Here is a 19,515-nt window from a genome sequence, read left to right as displayed (position 1 = left end):
ATGAAAGGTGTATAGTATTTTACAAGAGCTAGTTTACGAGAAGCTGACTCGGCCTGAATAAATAGAGGAGATAGCGATTTCGTGGGTAATCAAATCAGCCAAATTCGGTGACCAGGGCACGCTGGTCTCCAGGGAGCGGGGGGTTATCATCATGAATCGATGCCGAATTGAAACAACGTAACAAGGTATGCGTGCTGTCAACAACGGGCTCTCGTCATCGGTATCCTTCGTATCGTGCAGTCTAATCGAGAAATGGTGAGAGAGATTGACTGTTGCACTTCGACCGCAACTAGGCATTCTTCCTGTGTCCCGGGGTATATATCTTAACCGATAAAATTATGTTCCAGACCGTCCGGATTAATATTTCATCGCTTGGAATTCGGCGACCAGTCGGATGGCTGCCAGCTGTCGCCGGGGTTGCTACGGTCCGCCTTGGCCCATGGGTTCGCTTCCTTTGGGGGTGTTGATTCCGAAGTCGACTCGGGCAGTGAAGGTGTCGCATTTTGTGTGGAATGGGGGAGATTTTGGGACTTCAGGCTCCCAGAGCCGTCGCCGACTGAAGGGATCGAGTTTTGGGGCTGGGGCTTGTCGAGATAGGACGGTTTGCTGGCCCAGCGTTCGTCGGCGAGTCGGGCGAGTTGCTTAATTTGGAGTTGTCGAACAACGTCTTGTTGCTGTTCTTCAACGGTTGGGGGATTTTCGCGTACATATCGGAGCCATTGATGCCATTGTGCTATTCGCGTATGAGCGTGTTAGTGACATTGTCGTCAAGGATCTGCCCAAATCAAAGCTCCGGTCAGGCGAATCGCCGAGGATAGGGTTCCCTCCACCTGCATAGCACTTACGGGTAACTTGCACATCACTTAGATGAATCTTGGGGTCCGGCTTCAGCATTCTTCGCCAACGACTGGCATTTGGATCGTCTCTGTACTCCCAGAAAGTATTTCCGGCGAGATCCACGCCTGAGCGGCAAAAGTCAGTAAAACCGGGTGATATCCGACGAGGCTCGCAGAGACAGAGACAACTTTACCAGCAAGGCGGGATTTTCTCCAGGGGAGCTTGAGACTCTTCCACTGGAACCAGAGACTATTGACCATAATGGGATGGGGATGGGGTGGAAGAATTGAGGCGCAGGGAGAGAAGCGTGGAGAAAAAAAAGTGGTTCGCGGCGGATGAGCCAGAACGTCAGGAACGTCATCGGCCCCGAACATAAACAGCGCTCCATTCCATTCCACTCACTCACTTCCATCTTCCACCTTCCACCTTCCACCTTTCGTCTAATTTGCCCCCTTTACTCGCATATTCGCGAGTTTTTCGGAAAGCCCCTATTGTCTTTCACTGGAGGAAATCGTCTTGGTGCTTTTGCGCGCCCCCTCTGGATACCCAACTCCCCCACGGACCGGTGGCCGATCAGGCAGACTCGGGCAAAGGGATACTGCCACGCAATCAGGAACCACGGTGTTTTCTCCTCGCACTATTGCAAATCAACCTTGATCGTACTGCGATCACCAACCATCGATCATGGCTTCGGTTACCTCGCTGGACAAAGACTTGCGCAACATGCGCCTATCCCGCTATACCCCGCAGGCAGCCGCGGAGGTACGTGACTGGATCGAAGAGGTCCTGCGTGAGAAACTCCCTTCAAGTGATCTGTTAGAAGGCCTTAAGGATGGAGTGGCACTTTGCAAGTGAGTCTCCCGATTGTTATCCACCGTCTTCCGTCTTGTTCTGTGCTCGGTGCTAGCCGGCTAACCCCTTGACTACGAACCAGGTTAGTCAATTTGGCTGTATCACCGGGCGTGAAATATAAGCAGTCCTCAATGCCATTTGTTCAGATGGAGAATATCTCGCACTTCCTACGCGCGTGTCAAATGGCACCACTCGGCCTCCCCCCCGCACGATGTCTTTCTCACTGTCGATCTCTATGAAGCAAAGGATCCGGCGCAGGTCCTCCAGTGTCTGGCATCGTTTAGCCGCCGGGCTAATACCCTTCACCCAGGCATATTCCCGCGTTCGGTTGGCCCGCAAAGCAAACGTGGAGTGGTCAGTCCAAATGCGACGGGCTCCTCCAGCCAGGGGTCGTATACCCCACGAACCGGCCGTGCTTCCAGCAATGCCAGCGACGCCAATCCAAATAATCCCGGTCGAATGAGTCCTTCTAAGCCGTCTGGATCTTACAGCTCCTGGAGTAAGAAGAATGACCAGGGCTCCACGGCCCCCGCTTGGAACATTCACCAATATGGCTATATGGGTGGAGCCAGCCAAGGCAATCAAGGCATTGCATTTGGGTCTCGACGGCAAATTACTACCCCAAGCCCGGCTGTGCCGAGCTTAGCAGAAAAGGAAAAGTACAGACGTGAGGAAGATGAGAGAATTCGTCAAGAAACTGCGAGACAGGAAGAGGAACAACGAGCTCGCCAACGAGAGATCGAGGAGCAGGAAGCCCAGGCCAAGATTGAAGAAGAGCGCCGATGGAAGGAGCAGACAGAACGTTTGAGAGAAAAGGAACGCCTAGAAATGGAAGATGAGAAGAGACGGTGGGATGCAGAGAAGCGTCAGTGGGAGGAAGAAGAACAGCGACGGGTCGCGGAAGAGAAAGCAACCGAGGAGCGCCTCGAGCAAGACCGCCAACGCCGAAAGAGTGCTACCGATGCTCGTCTCAATGGACAATTCCTCAGTCAATACCAAGCGGGCCAGCCTGGTGCGGAGCTGGCAGTCGAAGAAACACCCGAGAGTCGGCGCATCAAGGAACTCGAACGCGAACTGGAGCTGGCCAAAGAAAGAGAGCGTCAGTATGAGACTGATCGATCGGGACTCCAAGTCCAAAAGAGTGGCAACGAATCTCGATCTCGTAGCGGTAGCCGTCAACGTCCCGTTCCAGTACCCCCCAAACCAAGCTACGACCTCTCCTCTCTTGAACAGGAACGCCGCATGCTACGCACGGAGTGGCAGAATACACAAGAAATGCCAGCAGCGCAGGAGCAACCAGAGGAGGTTGAAGAGCAAGCCCCGCCTCCACCTCGTCGACCACTCCCACAGCCAGGGCCTTCATCTCAGGCAGTGCCATCACTCCCACCTAGAGATCTACCGGCTGCCCCTCGTCCTCTTCCGGACCCGGTTGCATATTCCGCGAATCTTGGCCGAGAGAGTCGTGTCGATCGCTTCCTCTCCTCTAACCCAGCACCTCAGGCTGCTGCTCCATCCTCTCATAGACCTCAAGACTACAGCACAACATCAGAAGTCGACGCAGAGAACAGCCGCCGTATTGCGTCCCAGCAAAAGACCAAGGCCGGCGGCTGGGCATCGAAATCCCTGCTTGAGCGTGAAATGGAGCGCGAGCGCGAGCGCCAGCGTGAATGGGAAGAAAACCAAGAACATACCCAGGCTGCTGCGCGCGATAACACTATGGGCTCGGGGCCCGGTCAAACCTGGGACGTTCATCAATACGGGTACCTCGGCGGCGACAACCAGAACCGCGGTGGTGTTGGATTGGGCGTTGGGGGTGCCCGTCGTCAAATCATCGGACCTCGGCCTCCGCCATAAATGTTCATCTGGTAGATGAAATACGTCCCTATTCAACCTAGGATGGTAACTATTTTTTCCTCTTTCGATTCTCTTACCGTTGAGCCTGGCTCAACGTCGATTTTCATTCTTTGCGTCGGCGACCCGGTGGTTTATTTCTTGTGTTGCTATGATTCCCTTCCGGAAGTTTTTGTCTTGCAGATGTTTCTTTACTACTTTCTTCATACTTCAAGTGCGATTGTAGATAACATCTATTATATATCAATAATTGCAGCCATTTATCGAATGCAGTTCTTAAATTCTTAGTACTAGCAAGAGTCAGCCCTCCAGAGGGCTAGCGACCTCGGGAGTCACCCACCCACAGAGTAACACAAATTTTGCTGCTGCTGCCCTACTGGTACTATCATTGTACAGCTATTTGGAAGGAGAATGGTAGGACACGGAGTGCCATGATCTGCCCCTGCATATTATGTTTAAAAGATGTATCATAAATCGTTATTATCATAAGTATCGTCCTCGGCTACCCATCAGGTGATCGACTGCGCTTGCGACTGCAAAACTTCCATGAGGAAAAGCAATCTATCGCCACTCTCAATCAACCAGGACGTCTCAAGAGGCTCCTGGTCTTTCTTTGCCTGGCTCCGTCGTGCCTCCATCGCTGCTCTTTCGGCCCGCCTACCCAACCCAATCTGGACGGCATTCTCTAAGGAGGGCCGGAAGTGCAATAGCCCGTTTCCAGCTAGGAGCAGCATGAGCGCTTCGAGAATAATGGACACCTTGACGTTGTCGACAACACTGGCATTCGCGGCCGCGAAGGGAAGAAAGCATTCTTCCAACTTATCTTGATCTAGATAAGGTTGGTCGGATTTGGGCGCGGCACTCTCGAGCATACTAAACAAGAGAAGTTCGCACAAAACAGTTTGCTCTGCATCCGACCTATCTCCGCGAATCTTTTTTCCATCTTCGCCTTGATGTTGTTCTTCATCGGACGATGAATCTCTCTGCGATTTATCAAGGAGACCAGGTAGAATATAGGGACTGATGAAGGCCTGGAAAATCGGCAAAGGCAAATGGCGAATATTCTCAATGATGTAGTGATCGAGAACGTCAATTGCCAGAAAGTCCTTCGGAAGCAGCTCACACACCCTCGACAAAAGGCCAAGAAGTCGTTTGCGCAGATCAAGAGAATCCAGACCACCTAGGGGGGGAAAGACCAACATCATGTTGCGTTAAGGTTTGATCGGGGCCCGTAATCTCATCGATGAACTCGTTATCAAGTGGATCCTTCGTATTTCTCGTACCTCGCCTTGTACGCTTTGACCGTCTGGATCCTGCGCCCGAAGGAGACGTTGACTGCGAATTTGACTTGCTCGTTTCGAGGCCAGTAGTGGCCTCATCATCCGACTCATCCTGGGCTAGATAATCGCCGTACTCATCTTTGTCGATGTTAACGTCGCGCTCCCTCTTTTTAGCCTTCTCGGCTTGTCGATCTGACTTGGCCAGCTTGAGCTCCTTGGGAAAAACTTGGCGGAATTCATTGAGCGAATTCGTACCACCATCTGCAAAGATAGCCCTAATGACTCTGCGGTACTTGCCAGTCCCACTGCCAGCTGAGATGTATCGAAAGATCAAACTCTCTTTAAGAATCGTCAAGGAATGATCTTGGTATTGATCTAGGGTCCTTCTTTTGATTGGAACGCGCTGCTGTGTGGTTCCATCACCTTTGTCGGCTTTCCTTTCCTTGAATATGCGCTCTCGTTCATTCCAGTCGTCTTGAAGTACATCACACATAAACTCCAGCCAAATTTGCCATCGCTCCCATCTTTCATGATGGAGTACGGAGCAGTTAAATGTCCAGCCAACGGCATGCCAGAAATCCTCCGCCCGAGACCATAGAGAACCTTCTTTGCCGAGCTTGATGTTCAGCGGCTTGTTATCATCATGCCTGTGGCTTTCGTTGTCGTCTCCTGCCGCACGATATTTTCCCCCGGAACGCAAGGCTTGATCATGTGTAAAAGCAAATGCAATATCGAGTTTCGCTGCTCGGGGACTGACGAGAGTACCGAGAAGTCGCAAGAGCCGGAGAGCGATATGCGCGACCTCTTTTTCTTCGTCCGAAGAGGCCCGGGTTGTCGTAGACGGGTGTACGAGGAAAGTGACCGCTATCGCGAGATGGGGAGGCAGCGGGATAATGCACTCGGGGGATGTATAGCTGCCAGAAGCAAGGGTGTTGAAGAGAAGATTCAGTGCTTGGGTATCTATGATCGTGGCGCGTGATGTTAGTTCCTCGATCGCGGGGTTGGAGAGGTGTTTCACGGGGTGACTGACATAATTTCTCTTCAAAGAAAATCTCGATGTTTTGGACCAACTCAAACCTGAGAGGCTTCGGTGCACGATATTCCAAAGTGCCCCACGGAGCCATCTCGTCAAGATGCTGCGACGACATAATGGGCAGCTAGTCGCGTCCGATCTTTTGGGCGCGCACGCTTATCGATAAAGCTTAGTAATGTACCCTGATTGGATATGATTGGGAGATTGACAGATGATTGACAGAATTCCAAGGGACTTGTGGTAGATTGGAGATACGAAGATTGGAGGTTATTTGAGACCTTTGTGACGATGCAGGTGCAAAAAGAAACACTGGAGGTATTGAGAGCATTGAGGGTTGGTGAGCAAACGGGCTAGGCGGACCTACCAAAAATAGACAGAACCTACTGATAGTTACTACTAGTACTAGTGATTGTGAGTAAGCACTAAGATTTATTGATATATTTTTATTAGATATCACTAGTATACGATTATAAATGAATTCTATGCTCCAGCTAGAGTTTGCATGTTTATTTTGCATGGGCTGCTTTTGTCTGCATATACCATTGCTTACTCCGTATGCTATGATGCAATATCCCCCCCGCATGGACCGAGCCAAGAAGGATGACCTGCATCGTTCGGTCCTGCAGGCCCCGATTTAGCGGCACCACCGGACGAACTCAACTACACGTCTAAGGAACTAGTGGAAAGTGAATTATAGAGAGTAACATATGCACGGCTCTAAAGCTGAAAAATCTAGACAGGAACTGGAGTTAAAAGGAGAGACTCGCAGCCCAGGTGACTGTATTTGCCAAGCGAAAGGGAAAGGAAGAGGGGGAAAAAGGTTGCGAGAACCAACGACGGATCAAAACTCCGTGAAATCAACGCAATGCAAAAGCCTGTTTATGAGGCGACACAAAAAGGAAAGGAGGAGCTAGCTCGAAGGCCCGGAAGACGCCAATGTAGCAACAAGGGAAGGAAAAAAGACGTATGAAAGGACTATGACTCGTCAAAATCGGAGAAAAGACCTATTCGCATCCGATGCGACTGGTGGGTTGTTAGCGGGAGGTCCATCCAGATGGGATCAAAGGGAATACATACAAAAGGCAGCTTGGGGATAACCACGGATAGCGTCGCCAGGCAATTGATAGTGAAATAGGTCAGGTCGTAGTGGGTGTAGTGGGTGCTGATAAGGAAGAGCACAATCGGAACGCAGAGCAGGAACTTCTTGGTCGGAGTGTATTGATCACCGTTGTCAATTTGCTCCCACATGTTGAGATTATCGTAGGCGCCGGCGTTGAACTCGAACGGGATGCCCCGCACCCAATGAAACATGAGGAAGGAGCCAAACATATAGCTGATGTTGGTCAGAGTCCATGATGTTTCCTGCGAAACGCCCGGAATGATATCGTAGAAGATCTTCAGTGCGGCAATGCAGACGAAATGGATGGTCCAAGCCCCTGCTTATGGAAATAGCTTCTGCATCAGCTCTTGTTGCTTTCATGTGCTTTGTCCACGGTGTCCGGAGCGGATGGGGAGAGTCTGGGGAGAGAGGAGGAGAGGGTGAAGGATGCAAGCTTACCCTTCGCATTGACCCAGTTCGCATTGAGGTTCGGCAGTGCCGCCTGGTCACTGGTATGTTCGATCGACTCGGGAGGTTCCTGGTAGATGAGACTGCTCGAGCGTCGCCGACGGCCCTGCTTTTGGGTGTTGGGCGACAGTCGCTGTGCGCCGTCCATTTCGGGAGCGAATGAGATGGTACGCGAGACCAGTAGGGAGGACTTGGGAGTATCGGACGCCAGCTTGACTGGAGTTGGTGGTCGAGGTGGGTGGTCGGGGGAAAAGGAGCGTGGGGATGATGAAGTGACCGCGTGGAGTCGGGCGGATCGGGCTTGTCGGGGGTCACGGGGGCAATCTCGTTTTTTTCTTCTTTCTTTTTTTTTGGCCACAGCACTCTTACAATCAAGATTGGGGCGACTTTTGAGAAGAATGAGTGAGGATCAAAAAGGGGCGAATTATGAAATACAATCAAGATAGATGGACGAGGCGAAAGTACGGTGGGCTTGGAGACGGTATTTGTTGTAAAGCACGTGCGCGCCACTGGGCGACCTTGCCATTCCCAGCATTCGCCGTGTTTTTTTGGTTCCAGTTTGGAGTGAGTTCCAGATCGCTTAGTGTGAGACTATGCCATTGTGTGCCTAGGTGGCTTGATACTTGCCAGTGGCCAGCATCGTACCATATACTAGTAATTATATCCCCAAATACCAGTACCTAGGTAGTGTTGTGGGAAATACATATCCGAAATGGTTATAGAGATTCTGCATGTGAGGCTCGGATATATATCTAGGATCTGCTTAGTGCCCAGGTGTAAGTAGCACTGGCAGTACTAGTACTAATTCAGCATTTTGAATACCAGTGTTAATATACTAGTAGTTCGTTAACGCAATAGGCTAGATTAAAGCAAGGATAACTGGCTACTAGTACTAGTAATTCACCAATTCAACTTATTCTACTATTTTTGTGTGGTGCCCAGGTAACTCCGAGGGTCGCGCCTTCCTGCGTGAGTTCCTGCGGGGATGGTCTTCTCCGCCCGCCGTAAAATTTTGCGCTTGAATCTCAACCCATCAGTGTAGATCCATTCGCTTCATCTTCAACTCTTCACAACCTTCACCATGTCTGACTCTGGGGACGAGGCCGATTCACGGACGGCCTCTGTTGGCGCCCAGCGAGGCCGAAAAAACGCCACCTCCCGATCCTCACACGATACCAAATCCCGGCCCACGAAGAGACAACGGCGGAATGAACCCGCCGCATTTCGCGCCCTCGAAGATTTTGTCCCCCGTGGAGCCTCGTTCAGCGAAAAGCCTCTCGAAGTTGATCCCGATGAGACTTCAAGCTCTGGCTCCGGCTCCGGCTCGGACTCTGAAAGCGAAGCCGATTCTGATCACTCGGAGGCCTCTAGCAGACCCGCACCCGCACCCGCGACCGCAAACCCCCACGCAGGCAGTACGGCCCCCGCTGTCAGCTGGAACCAAGGCAGGAAAAATGCCGTGCGTACAACATTGGGAAAGCGCAAGGCCCAGCCGGAGCCAGACGCGACATCTGCGCAATTCAAGGCAGTCAATGGGACATATTGGCGCAGTCGCAGTGGTTCTGCTTCATCCGCAGGAAGCATTGCAGCAAAGAAGGACGAAGGCCAGTCAAACGAGGACAGTACGTCTGAAGAAGGCGAGATAAACTCGGCCAGCGACTCTGATGATTCGCAATCCTTGGATTCCGAGGCCGACGACTCTATCCTGCTGAACATCGGCACAAAGCATGAGCAGGCGGCGGATGAATATGACCCGGAGTCTTTGGACTTGAGTCAAGGCCTAACAAACGGTCATATAAATGGTGCATCTGGAGGAAAGGGCGCAGACTCCCTTTTGGACAATATACCCACAGCAGCGGAATCGAAAGAAGAAGCCTTCCAGCAATTCAGTCGCAAGTACCCAACTGCCCCGGTCACATTGGTAGACTTGGACAAAAGGGACCTCGAAAAGCAGGCCATGTTCTTGTACTGGGATCGCGATATCCACACTCTTGATCTCCAGCTGCCGGTTGGTTGTATCGAGTGCTTTCGCCAAGGTCACATGGCTGAAGTGTGCCCGACAAAAGAGGTAGCGATTCTTAACCCCTCGCCTTATTATTATTCGATATCTTTATACTAACCAAATCTAGTGCGAGCACTGTGGAGCGTGGAATAAACATTCAAGTAACCTCTGTCCCTCATGGCGACGATGCATACGATGCCGAGAGAGAGGCCACCAAGAAGAGCAATGCTCATCTGCCCTAAAGGGCTCCGCGTCCGAAGTTCCTTGCGACTTCTGCAGCCTACCTCACCTTGAGACCCAGTGTGATCAACGATGCGCATTCCCCATGCGGGATGTCACGGACCCGTCCATCAAGGTCGCTATGTCGTGCGCCCGCTGTGCCAGTAGCCAGCATCTCATCGGTGACTGCCCTTCAGTTCCATACCCTTCTTACTCATCATGCGCATTCTCTCTAAAGGGAATCGACCCAACAGCAATAACCAACCTTAGCGCTGGTGCCATCCCTCAAAAGAACGCTGGCCCGCCCCCTAGTCGCCCGCCCAGAGGACCGCGAAATAGAGGTCCCCGAGGTGGTGGTAATGGAGGAGGTGGTAACAAATCTTTCACTTCAGATAGCAGCGACGATTTGCCCCGTGGTGGGAAAAGGCCACCGCCTCCATCTCGTGGAAGGGCTCGCGGGGCGATTCGTTTCGGCGGTGGATTAGGTTCCGATCAGCCACGAGGAAAACCCCCTTCAAAGCGAACGCTCTCTCCGCTACCACGTCGCGGACCCCCCCCCCTCCGCGAGGCAGGGGAGGATATCGAGGCCGTGGGGCTTCCAATGGCGGACGCGGCGGCGGTGGCGGCGGGAAGCGAGGCCGAGGACGGTAGATCGACCACGCTGGTCGTGCATTATGAGTAACCTTACGAATACCATATATCTGTACATTGCCCATTGGAGTTTATATTTTGGTCTGTTTTGATCCTCTCTCAAACGAGGAGAAGTATGCATGCATCGGTAATGAGCTGGATTCTTATTGACCTAGTATGTTGAACTCGCTCACTAGAGCGCTGTCGCCAAAGAGCAGGAACAGCTTGGGAGAAAAATAAAATTTGTGCTACTTCTATATGTACATGTCTACTCTTTATGTTCATCATTCTCGCGAGTACCCACGAAACCTTGCTCAAGAATATCCACCAGTTCGTCCAAACGACTGATAAAAAGGTCGGTATGAGCATGTTCACGCAGATGGCCATTGCGCTCATTGACTAGCAAGACGGTTGCTGCGCCGGCCGTATGACCCGCCGTCATATCGTCGATGCTATCACCGACCTAGAAACTATTAGCAATGGAACTCCTTCGACAAAGCACGAGCATGGTTAACATGATAATTTTGCGACGTACCATGATTAGGCTCTCTGCGCGGTTGGGCAGTCCCCATTCCCCAGCGATATGCAAGATACCCGCGGGATCAGGCTTGGGGATTACATCAGGGGTGTCCCGAGTGATGATGGGGAGGAAGACATGGCTTGGTAGGTGATTCTGGATGAGATATCTCACCGGGGCTCTATGGGTTGATCTATATCAGTACTGTGGGGATTGCAATGCATACCACTAGTAGTACACTGTGGAAGGAATACGGACTCAAAATTCCGGGTGCAAAGAGCTCGTCGGAGTCCGCGTGACTGGAGATAATCCATCAAGCGTGCGAGGCCAGGCTGTGGTTCCTGGTTGAGCATTGCGCGCCGCTCAACGTCCTGGACTTTTGCTACGGCTTCGGCGCGCTCAGCGGGTGTTTCGATATCGCGGATGTGATGGAGGATGTCAGTGGAGGCATCGATTCCCAGAGCTTCTCTATATTTTCATGTATTAGAGATCGAATATTTGTCATTTGGTCTACCTATGTCCTTTCCTGGGGAAAACGGGTTTGTCCGGGTTGATGCCGAGGATGATTACGATGTCATCGAAATATCGAATATCCAACTCACCTCATTTCACTGAACATGTGATGTTGTGGGAGGCTGTTCAAATCATTAGCACCAATTGTTAGCACTACTCTGACGCTGTCGAGCCTGCCATAGGTGAACTGGAGTTTCCCGGTAGATCTCCGTCTGTACCGGGAGCTCGGTTGCTTGTCGACGAGGGCCTTCGATATGATGACGTTTGGGGAGTAGGGCAATCCAGAGCCCAGCCATGCAAGGTTGGGATCGTGATAGGGGAATAGACAGAACCTACCATAAAGTTCCATCCACATCAAACACAATGCCCTTCAGCGGCGGCGCATCCGATTTGCGGGATGTGTCGAGAGGCGCGAATCGCCGGGGCCGGAGATGCTGGCATTCTACTTTGGTTGCCGACATGATGGATGATTGAGCGCTTCGCAAGGCGGCACGAACGGTCATAGAGGCGCGATTGAGATGAAGTTGCGGAGGTGGAGGTGGAGGAGGGCGGGTTCCTATTGAAGTTCCAATGTTCCTTTCCCATAAGTGGGGCAGTGGATTCCGGCTGTACGGTGTGGGAGTATACGGAGTATACAGAGTATAGTAGTATGTAAGCTGGAATAGAATACTGCATACTAGTAGTATGTATGGTACGTATGCCTGTATCAGTGAGTTCATCTCAGTTGCTCCTTCCTCCCATTCCAATTTTCCACTCTCGCTCCTTCCACTTCTCTTCTCTTCCCAAACATGCCGAGTCACCTTCACCTTCACCTTCTATCAATCATGGATATGGATTCCTACATCGTCTTCATCTCATCTCATCTCATCTGATCACTTCATTCCGACTCCCTCCAATCTGCAGCCAAAATGCCGCTCATCGGTCGACATGTCTCCCACACGCATGCCAACCTGCCCATCTCGTTATGGAGTACCATCTCTCTCACCTTCGCCCTCTCATACCTGCAAATCATCTACGCCATCTCTTTCATCGCCCGTCCCTTCTGGAGTTCAAACCTGGATTTCCCACCCTTCAGACAGACCATCGAAAGCGCCGAGACATTTGCCATCAATATCATCCTAGAGATCGTTCCTACCTCGAAATATCGCTCGCCCGCACCGACAAATTTCATCAATGATTTCACAAGTCGCCGCTACCCATTGAGCCTCAATCGATCGAATCCAATGATTGAAACCTCTCAACCTGTGACTACAAGTGCCTCGGTGCATATAGTCCCCCCTCAAATGCCGCAGTGCTACCCTGAGCCCCGGATTTCGATTTCGCACCTGTCACCTCAACAAAAGGAAGTTCAAACCGAGACTATGCGTTCCACACACTCAGAACGGTTCAACAAGATAGGCGACTCAGGTGCTTCGATCTATGGGACCGCGAAGAAGGTCACTACATCCACTCGGCCCAAGCTATCCACCACCCTTGAAGCGCACCGGCAACATCAAGCCACCAGCCAGGCAATGCAGTCCGAGCCCGTGACTGGCGCCCACAAAACCACAACCGTCACAAAGCAAGAAGAACACGAAGAAGAGCAGCTTACAGTACATATCGTGGAGATTTTGCATCCCGCCAATCAAGCTTCGAGTTTGGATATATCCCAACCCGCTGCCCCCGGGCCTGTCATGGACATGCCCAATCCACTCATGCCAATGGATACGTCTCCTACCGACTCATTTGACGGCCCCGGTGAACTCGAACCCGAACTCGAACCCGAACTCGAACCCGAAGTTGATCCCCAGTCCGCTTCCTCCTCTCGCTATACTGATAATACGAGCTCGCTATCGTTGGATGCCGGCCATGCCGCCAAGTCCCATTCCACCGAGAGCTATCCTGGAAAATTCCCCGTCAGCGATGGTATGGAATATAGCAATTTGGCCACGGCCGAATACGCGTTTCGGGAGAGAGGGACAACTTCTGTACGGCCTTTCTCGGATTATTAGATATCAGGATTCCCTTTCTTTTGGACTCATGCGCCAGCACATGTGGATTTAGTATATCTGCGGTTTTGGGGATAGAATTCCGGTGTTGGAGGCTTTCGTTTCTTGCATTCTTTCAAGTTTCTTCTATCTTTTCTCTTTCTTTCTTTGCTGCGTTTTACTGTTCTGTGAATGAACGTCCGAGGTTTGGATATCCCACTGCTAGGGGGGTTTTAGAGTTGGACTGTATACTTAACTTATTCATAACTCTTACCATTGACTTGATAATGGATGCTCTATAAATTCAAGTTGTTCAATGGTATACATGTTTCAAGATAAGTGAAGTAGTGACTTATTTTCTTCAAGTCTTTTGTACTAATATTATGCGAGCTAACTATGGCGGATTGGTAGAATTGTAAGTCATCCATATCATACTGTCGATTGCCAGTGTACCCGGCACGTTCTACACGATCGAAGAATTGGAGAACATTTTGAAACTGAGTCCCATAAGAAGTCATGGTAGACGCACTTAGATTACACCATTAGGTATAGACCACTACCAACTATGCTAGTATCTACAATAAGTTCAGCTATCCCAAACCCAGGGCCATCGTTCAACACGCGAAACGGTTGAGAAATAGGCAACGAAAGGAGGGAAAGAAGAAAAGTAGTAAGTGAAAAGAAAATACTAGAACTGGAGAGAAAAAACCCCATGTAAATAGAACCACATACATCTCACTCTCAATCCCCTATTAACACTCACGCTGAGAAGAACAGGATTTTTTTTTTCTCGCAATGCACGTTGCTCATGAACGAAGATGGAACAAGATAATGAACTTGAAGGAAAAAGATGAAAAAAAGATGAACATGCTAACTCAAACAATCGTCTCTGTCGTTATAGGCGCAATGCGCCAGCTCATCACGTACAAATAATAGAAATTGAAGAAGGAAGAAGGGCGAGGGAATGCGTGAGGGGGGAAAAAGAGAACAAAACTCGCTAGACAGAAATACATTCCCGGGGTATCACAATGCTGGTCTTAATAGTTGTCATCATAATCGATCTGCATCGGACTGCCTCGGTATTGAGTACGCTTGATATTGCTGGGGCTATAGTTGCCGCCAGAGGTGAGGGGACGGGGACCAGTTGGTTTGCGGGTGGGAGGGGAGCGCATGGCAGAGCCCTGGTAAAGTTAGAACAATTGTTATTGCAGGGTTTGGAGTTGAGACGAAAGCTTAGACATACCCGTGAGACAACACGATCGCTGTACTGCTGTTGCTCTTCTGCTTCTTCCGAGACCTTGGGAGGTCGCTCGGGGATCAAGGGGCCGTCGTCGTTGACCTTTGGGGGTCGAGGGGGGCCAGGATTGCGGGAGCTGGCTTCTGAGTATCCTGCGTCCGAGATAGGGGACAGACGACTACCGCCACTGAAGCGTTGTTGGTTAGGGTTGACGGCTGGCAGACTGGGATTCGAGCCCCAGTGGTCTGAGGATGGGGATTCGGGTGTAGCATACGTCTGTGCCTGAGTTTCGAGCTGGTTTTGGTAGCGGCCAGTTGGGCCCTGTCGGGGCTGAGGGTGCTGCAGATCGAGACTGCCGCGATGAGCGCGGTACTTGGGTGCCTCAGAGACCTGCGAGGGCACCAAGGGAGATGGAGGACGGTTCTCTTGCTGATCGTCTTCGCCTAGAGTATAGGTAGACCTGATACGGTCATCACCCTCGGGGTCATAGTAATTACCGGATTTATAGGCGTCTGTGGCGAGATCAGAGCCAGAACGGGAGACCTCTGAGTATGGACGTTCCTTGCGACCAGGCTGGATGCTGTTGCGAATATTGTCTCCCATTGATGTGGCAGTGGACTTGGACCAGCGTGAGATTTTGGGGAAGATTGATGAGCTGCTCGACTTGTGCTTGCGAGCCTTCTCCGAAGCCTTGGGGGTTGTCTCTGTGCTTCGGGCTCCATTTGCTGCCACTGGCTTTCGAGGCGGGGTGTTGAGAGGCAGAGAGCCAGCTCTCTCATGACGAACAGGCTGCTTGATAGGCAAATGAGCAGTCATGTAGGCGTCGTTCTCATCGATCTCAAGATCCTCGTCCTCTTCATCCTCTTCGGGGACAGTGCTAACACGGGGATCCCCATTGCCTTGTCGAGGGCTGCCCATGTAGGGAGAACGACCGCCCATGGCAACATTGTTCGGGCCATTTTCAAAGCCATTCGGGTCGATGCTTGCTCTCCCGGGGGTCACAACATCATGACCAGTGCGCAAGGCCTCGACCTCCTCAAGAAGCTGCTCGAGCATTCCTTCGATCTTGGTTAAGTCGTTTCCTGATTTCCCGCTCAGACCCTTCAACGCACGCTTGAAAATGTTGGCCCGCTTGGCTTGGAGGTCATCGTTTTCCGCGTTGTTCAATTGACGAGAACGAGAAGAGCTGGGAGGCAGTGGACGAGGGCCACCGAGGGCTCTGTGCGTTCGCTCGTGCTGCTGGTCGCTAGTGTCCATGATCATATCATCTTGGTCGGCGATGAATTTCTTCATCTGCTCGAACGAGGTGCGCATTTCAGCGGCGCTTCGAACAAGAGTCACGAGAATCTCGGTATCCCTGGCATTTCGCTGGGCATCACGAACGGTGAGATGATCCATAAGAGCAACAATGTCCTTGGACTGGATTCTTTCAATGCCTCGACCAGTGGCGCTGTCGTAGAGCGGAGAGCCCACGCCGTGAGAGTAACCACTGAAGTGTCGCTGGTGGCCAGACCCGAATGGGTCTTCCTCAGTCGGACTCTCAAAGGCGCCCTCGAGGCCTCGATCCCCTTTCTTAGGAGTACCGATACTTGGAGACATGGGGTTGGCAGCTGACACGTAGCCTTCATCCTTGGCCCCCGGAGGGGTACCAAACAGCTGACCAGCTTGCTGGTCAACGACAAAGTCATCGCCACCAAAGATGTTTCTGGCAGTCTCATAGTACTCGGCATCAAGATTACGGGGCTGGTTCTGATCGAGATCTTTCGCGCCGTGATCATAGTAGGTGGGCTGTTCAGCTGGGGACCTTGATGCGTAGCCCCAGTGATCTTGAGCACTTTGAGCAGGACCTTGAATGATGGAAGGGTTGGTGTTGATCTCAGACTCGGACTCTTGACTGCGGTCCTCATCCGCACCCGGGCTATCCATGCCTCTAGAAGCTGCAGCCGCAGCCATTCCTGCAGCCATTCCCGCCGCAGCGCCTGCCTCATCAAAGTCGTCGATAGACTGGGTGACGCTTTGCGGTGGCGAGGTAGCACCAATCCGCCGAGGGAAGGATGTCTCATCGGGGCTGGAGGCGTCCTGGCGTTGCTTAAGAGGGCTTCCACGCTTTTCAGGGCTTCGGCTGGCCGCGCGCTCAGCGAATTCGGTCTGTGAGCGGTTTCCAGAGGTCTGAGACTCGAGGATGGACCCGTCAATCAGAGTAGCAACGTTTGACTCAACGCCGGCTGGGTGGATAAATTGCGGGTTGGCAGCAATGCCGGTGGCCACATTATGACCTTCCTTCACTCGATCCATGAAATCAACTTCGCTGTCGTCATTCTCGAATGAAAGTCTTGACTCCTCATCGGGACCATAGTAATTGTCCTCTCCGGATGCACGGCGTGATTGCTCGTATCCGAGATCAGTGCCCTCCTCGCCATCGAAAGCCCGGATTTGACTGCTGGGGCTGTTTCCATCCTGCCGAGTAGATCGGGCGAGATTTGTGCTCGGGGCGGAAGACAAAGAATCAATCGAAAGGCGAGGTTCCATATCCCGCTGGAGGTCGACAGTGTGCTTGTTTGGATAATGCGCATCACGGGTCTCGGTAAGGTCACTGGCAACGCTCTGAATAGGACTCAGTGCTCGGCCTGTCTCATAATGTCTGTCTGGCGATGGTTGTTGTCCTGGATGGGCAGCGTCGAGCAAGTTGGCAGCAGCAGCAGCAGCAATGGCCCAGTCACCACCATCGGTGCCGGGAGACTGGCTCTTTTGATGCAAGTCACGATCCGAAGCACTATGCATGGACAGGTTATGATGTGACTGATTTCCATGGCGCATACCGAGTTCATTCCGTGACTCTTGTGGGATTCGAGTCGGCGTTCGCGATGTAGGTGAGACAACTTGTCTCGGTGAGCCACGAGAAATTTCGGCCTGTGACATTCCTTTGCGGGGGTGGGACTCTCAGTGCGTTCTGAGAGCAATGAAGTCCTTGTTAATTCCGAATCAATTTCGCTGCGCATTGGCATAGGAGCCACATTGTGCTTCTGGAAAACAAGCTCTGTTTCATTGTACTTGTCCAGACTCTTGCGTGAGCCACTACCTCTGCGTTCCCCTGATTCTGACTGGCCAAGACTAGACTGAGAGTCATGCTTTTTGAGAGAGGCAGCAGTCAGAGCGGAACCGACCCGACCGGCGGCATGCGCATCACGAAGGCCTTTGCTCTTTTGCCTGCGGATTTTATCATGCTCAGTAAGATCCGGTCGACCCCATTTGACCCATGCTGCATCGGAAGTTTCACTGCCCTTGCTCGACTTGCGTTCCCTGCTTTGTTGTAGAGGGTCGCCAGCCAGAACAATGCCTTCATCCTTGCTATCTTTGTTCAAGACAACGCGGGGTTGAGGTTTCATCACATCAGGAGCGCTGGAATGTTTGGACAAGCGTCGACCTAACTCATCTCTAGAGCTAGCAGAGGAATAGGATGTGGTCATATCGCGGTCGAATTTTGATTTGTTGGTCATGACTTTCTGATCCTTCTTGAGCTCCTTGAGCTCGGGTAGGATTAAGCGCCGAATTGCATCTTCGACGGTCTCGAGTAATTTGGGATTATTGATGGAAGATCTTGAAACATTAGAGTGTTGGTCGCCGGACCTGCGGTTGGAAGAAACAGCGGAGCTGAGAAGACTGGACTCGGGGCTGGTAATATTAAGATCCTCATCCCCGGATCCATGTCGTTTGCGCCGGGATGACTTGGGCTCAGCCTCCAAGTAGTCCTTCCCTGCACTTCGGTGCTTACTCCTGCTCTTGTGCCTACCACTGGAAACCTCCTGCGGGGAGCCGCTGAGTTTCTCGGCAACTCGATGGGCGATGCGTTCTTTGCTGAGGCTGCGACTCCGTTGCCGGGATGGCGTTTTCAGCAGATCCTTATCCCGACTTGCACCACGCTCGATGCTTTGACTGCGCTTCCTGCGCGGACCAGCGGATGAAGTGTCGAGCATGCTGTCGGCGGGCATGGACGAGATATCAGAAGAAGGCATCATGAAACCACGCGAGGCGGTGGAAAGCTCGCTGCCTCGGTCGCGATTCATAAACTCGATTTCGACGGGCGGATGTTGAGAGGAATGTTCAGCCTCCTCCTCGACGGAATTGATCGAGCTGACACTTTGATCATCCAAGGGCGAATTGGCGTGATGTTTGCTTTTGGAGGATGGCGAGGTCAAGGAGATGCGACGGGTGTAAGAGGGCTGGCGACTGGAGCCCGATTCGGTGATCTGGATTCGGTCCTTTTGCTTACGCTTTCTCGCGCCGGAGGGTGTCACTCGTACGCGTACACTGGGTCTTGAAACGACACCGCCGGGGCCTTTCCCACCCTCGAAATATTCGATCAGGAGGGAGGTCTGAGAGTCCCGATTTGAGCGAGACAGTTTGTCGTCCCGGTCCCGATGGCGCCGGGTGGAGACAGTAATGGGGCTACCGTCGTCCGGGATCGAGTACGACGTTTTGTCTGTGCGGCGAGAAATGTCAGTTGCCAGATCTGTACCCGTCGTGCTGTCGGCTGGGTTGGTATCGACGAGGGATTCTGTGGGAGCGGGAAGAATTGGTCTGCGGGTTTCGACCCCCATGGTGGAGACGGGCTTCCTTTTTCCTTTAGTCCGACAATCGCATGCTCCAAGTGGGAGAATGGATGATTACGACGGGACTGCAGAAAAAAAGAGAGAGGGGGGTGGTTGGTCACTCTGGTGATGGATACTCCGTGCTTGTTGACACGACAGTGAATAGTGGGGGAGGAGGAGGAGGAGGAGGAGGAGGAGGAGGAGTCACAGAGGACGGAGAGGGCGAGGAGGAGGGAGGGGAGTAAGGGAGATCGGAGAGGAGCGGGTTGGGCAGAGGCAAGGGAGGAGAGGAGGAGGATCTCGAAGGAGAATCGATAGGAACAAGCGTACCAGCGCAGACACCTTAGAACGGTGGGGAGAGAGAAGAAGCAAGAGTGGACAAGAGAGGAAAGGAGGAAAAGCAACAGAATGGGGTTGCTCT

The 19,515-nt window shown here is 52.1% G+C and overlaps 8 protein-coding genes across 8 annotated transcripts; 3 read left to right on the top strand and 5 right to left on the bottom strand.

The window, feature by feature from the left end:
- Nucleotides 1-365: 365 nt before the first annotated feature.
- On the bottom strand, nucleotides 366-1,097 carry N7509_006892 (uncharacterized protein; the record flags this gene model as incomplete). Its single annotated transcript, XM_056631529.1, has 3 exons — nucleotides 366-733; nucleotides 846-962; nucleotides 1,031-1,097. The coding sequence occupies 3 exons, from the start codon at nucleotides 1,095-1,097 to the stop codon at nucleotides 366-368; spliced, it is 552 nt and encodes a 183-aa protein (XP_056487080.1).
- Nucleotides 1,098-1,521: 424 nt separating this feature from the next.
- N7509_006891 (calponin homology domain protein) lies at nucleotides 1,522-3,543 on the top strand (the record flags this gene model as incomplete). The annotated part of the gene is made up of 2 exons (XM_056631528.1): nucleotides 1,522-1,688; nucleotides 1,836-3,543. The coding sequence occupies 2 exons, from the start codon at nucleotides 1,522-1,524 to the stop codon at nucleotides 3,541-3,543; spliced, it is 1,875 nt and encodes a 624-aa protein (XP_056487079.1).
- A 506-nt stretch (nucleotides 3,544-4,049) lies between these two features.
- N7509_006890 (uncharacterized protein) lies at nucleotides 4,050-5,968 on the bottom strand (the record flags this gene model as incomplete). The annotated part of the gene is given in 3 exon segments (XM_056631527.1): nucleotides 4,050-4,720; nucleotides 4,737-5,780; nucleotides 5,851-5,968. The coding sequence occupies 3 exon segments, from the start codon at nucleotides 5,966-5,968 to the stop codon at nucleotides 4,050-4,052; spliced, it is 1,833 nt and encodes a 610-aa protein (XP_056487078.1).
- An 860-nt stretch (nucleotides 5,969-6,828) lies between these two features.
- N7509_006889 (ORMDL family protein) lies at nucleotides 6,829-7,568 on the bottom strand (the record flags this gene model as incomplete). Its single annotated transcript, XM_056631526.1, has 3 exons — nucleotides 6,829-6,876; nucleotides 6,931-7,289; nucleotides 7,412-7,568. The coding sequence occupies 3 exons, from the start codon at nucleotides 7,566-7,568 to the stop codon at nucleotides 6,829-6,831; spliced, it is 564 nt and encodes a 187-aa protein (XP_056487077.1).
- Nucleotides 7,569-8,501: 933 nt separating this feature from the next.
- Nucleotides 8,502-10,323, top strand: N7509_006888 (zinc knuckle domain protein; the record flags this gene model as incomplete). The annotated part of the gene is made up of 2 exons (XM_056631525.1): nucleotides 8,502-9,470; nucleotides 9,550-10,323. The coding sequence occupies 2 exons, from the start codon at nucleotides 8,502-8,504 to the stop codon at nucleotides 10,321-10,323; spliced, it is 1,743 nt and encodes a 580-aa protein (XP_056487076.1).
- Nucleotides 10,324-10,539: 216 nt separating this feature from the next.
- On the bottom strand, nucleotides 10,540-11,762 carry N7509_006887 (putative haloacid dehalogenase-like hydrolase; the record flags this gene model as incomplete). The annotated part of the gene is made up of 5 exons (XM_056631524.1): nucleotides 10,540-10,734; nucleotides 10,807-10,969; nucleotides 11,047-11,256; nucleotides 11,391-11,423; nucleotides 11,638-11,762. The coding sequence occupies 5 exons, from the start codon at nucleotides 11,760-11,762 to the stop codon at nucleotides 10,540-10,542; spliced, it is 726 nt and encodes a 241-aa protein (XP_056487075.1).
- Nucleotides 11,763-12,209: 447 nt separating this feature from the next.
- On the top strand, nucleotides 12,210-13,292 carry N7509_006886 (uncharacterized protein; the record flags this gene model as incomplete). Its single annotated transcript, XM_056631523.1, has 1 exon — nucleotides 12,210-13,292. One exon carries the CDS (start codon nucleotides 12,210-12,212, stop codon nucleotides 13,290-13,292), a length of 1,083 nt encoding a protein of 360 aa, XP_056487074.1.
- Nucleotides 13,293-14,305: 1,013 nt separating this feature from the next.
- N7509_006885 (uncharacterized protein) lies at nucleotides 14,306-19,103 on the bottom strand (the record flags this gene model as incomplete). Its single annotated transcript, XM_056631522.1, has 3 exons — nucleotides 14,306-14,449; nucleotides 14,512-17,304; nucleotides 17,325-19,103. 3 exons carry the CDS (start codon nucleotides 19,101-19,103, stop codon nucleotides 14,306-14,308), a joined length of 4,716 nt encoding a protein of 1,571 aa, XP_056487073.1.
- Nucleotides 19,104-19,515: the final 412 nt, after the last annotated feature.

This window comes from Penicillium cosmopolitanum, assembly GCF_028827165.1.
Source record: "Penicillium cosmopolitanum strain IBT 29677 chromosome Unknown utg000008l:1.0-4398992.0:1.0-4402845.0, whole genome shotgun sequence".
Classification (NCBI taxonomy): Eukaryota; Fungi; Ascomycota; class Eurotiomycetes; order Eurotiales; family Aspergillaceae; genus Penicillium; species Penicillium cosmopolitanum.
Note: the sequence above shows the minus strand (reverse complement) of the source record. Positions and strands in the feature narration are given on the sequence as shown.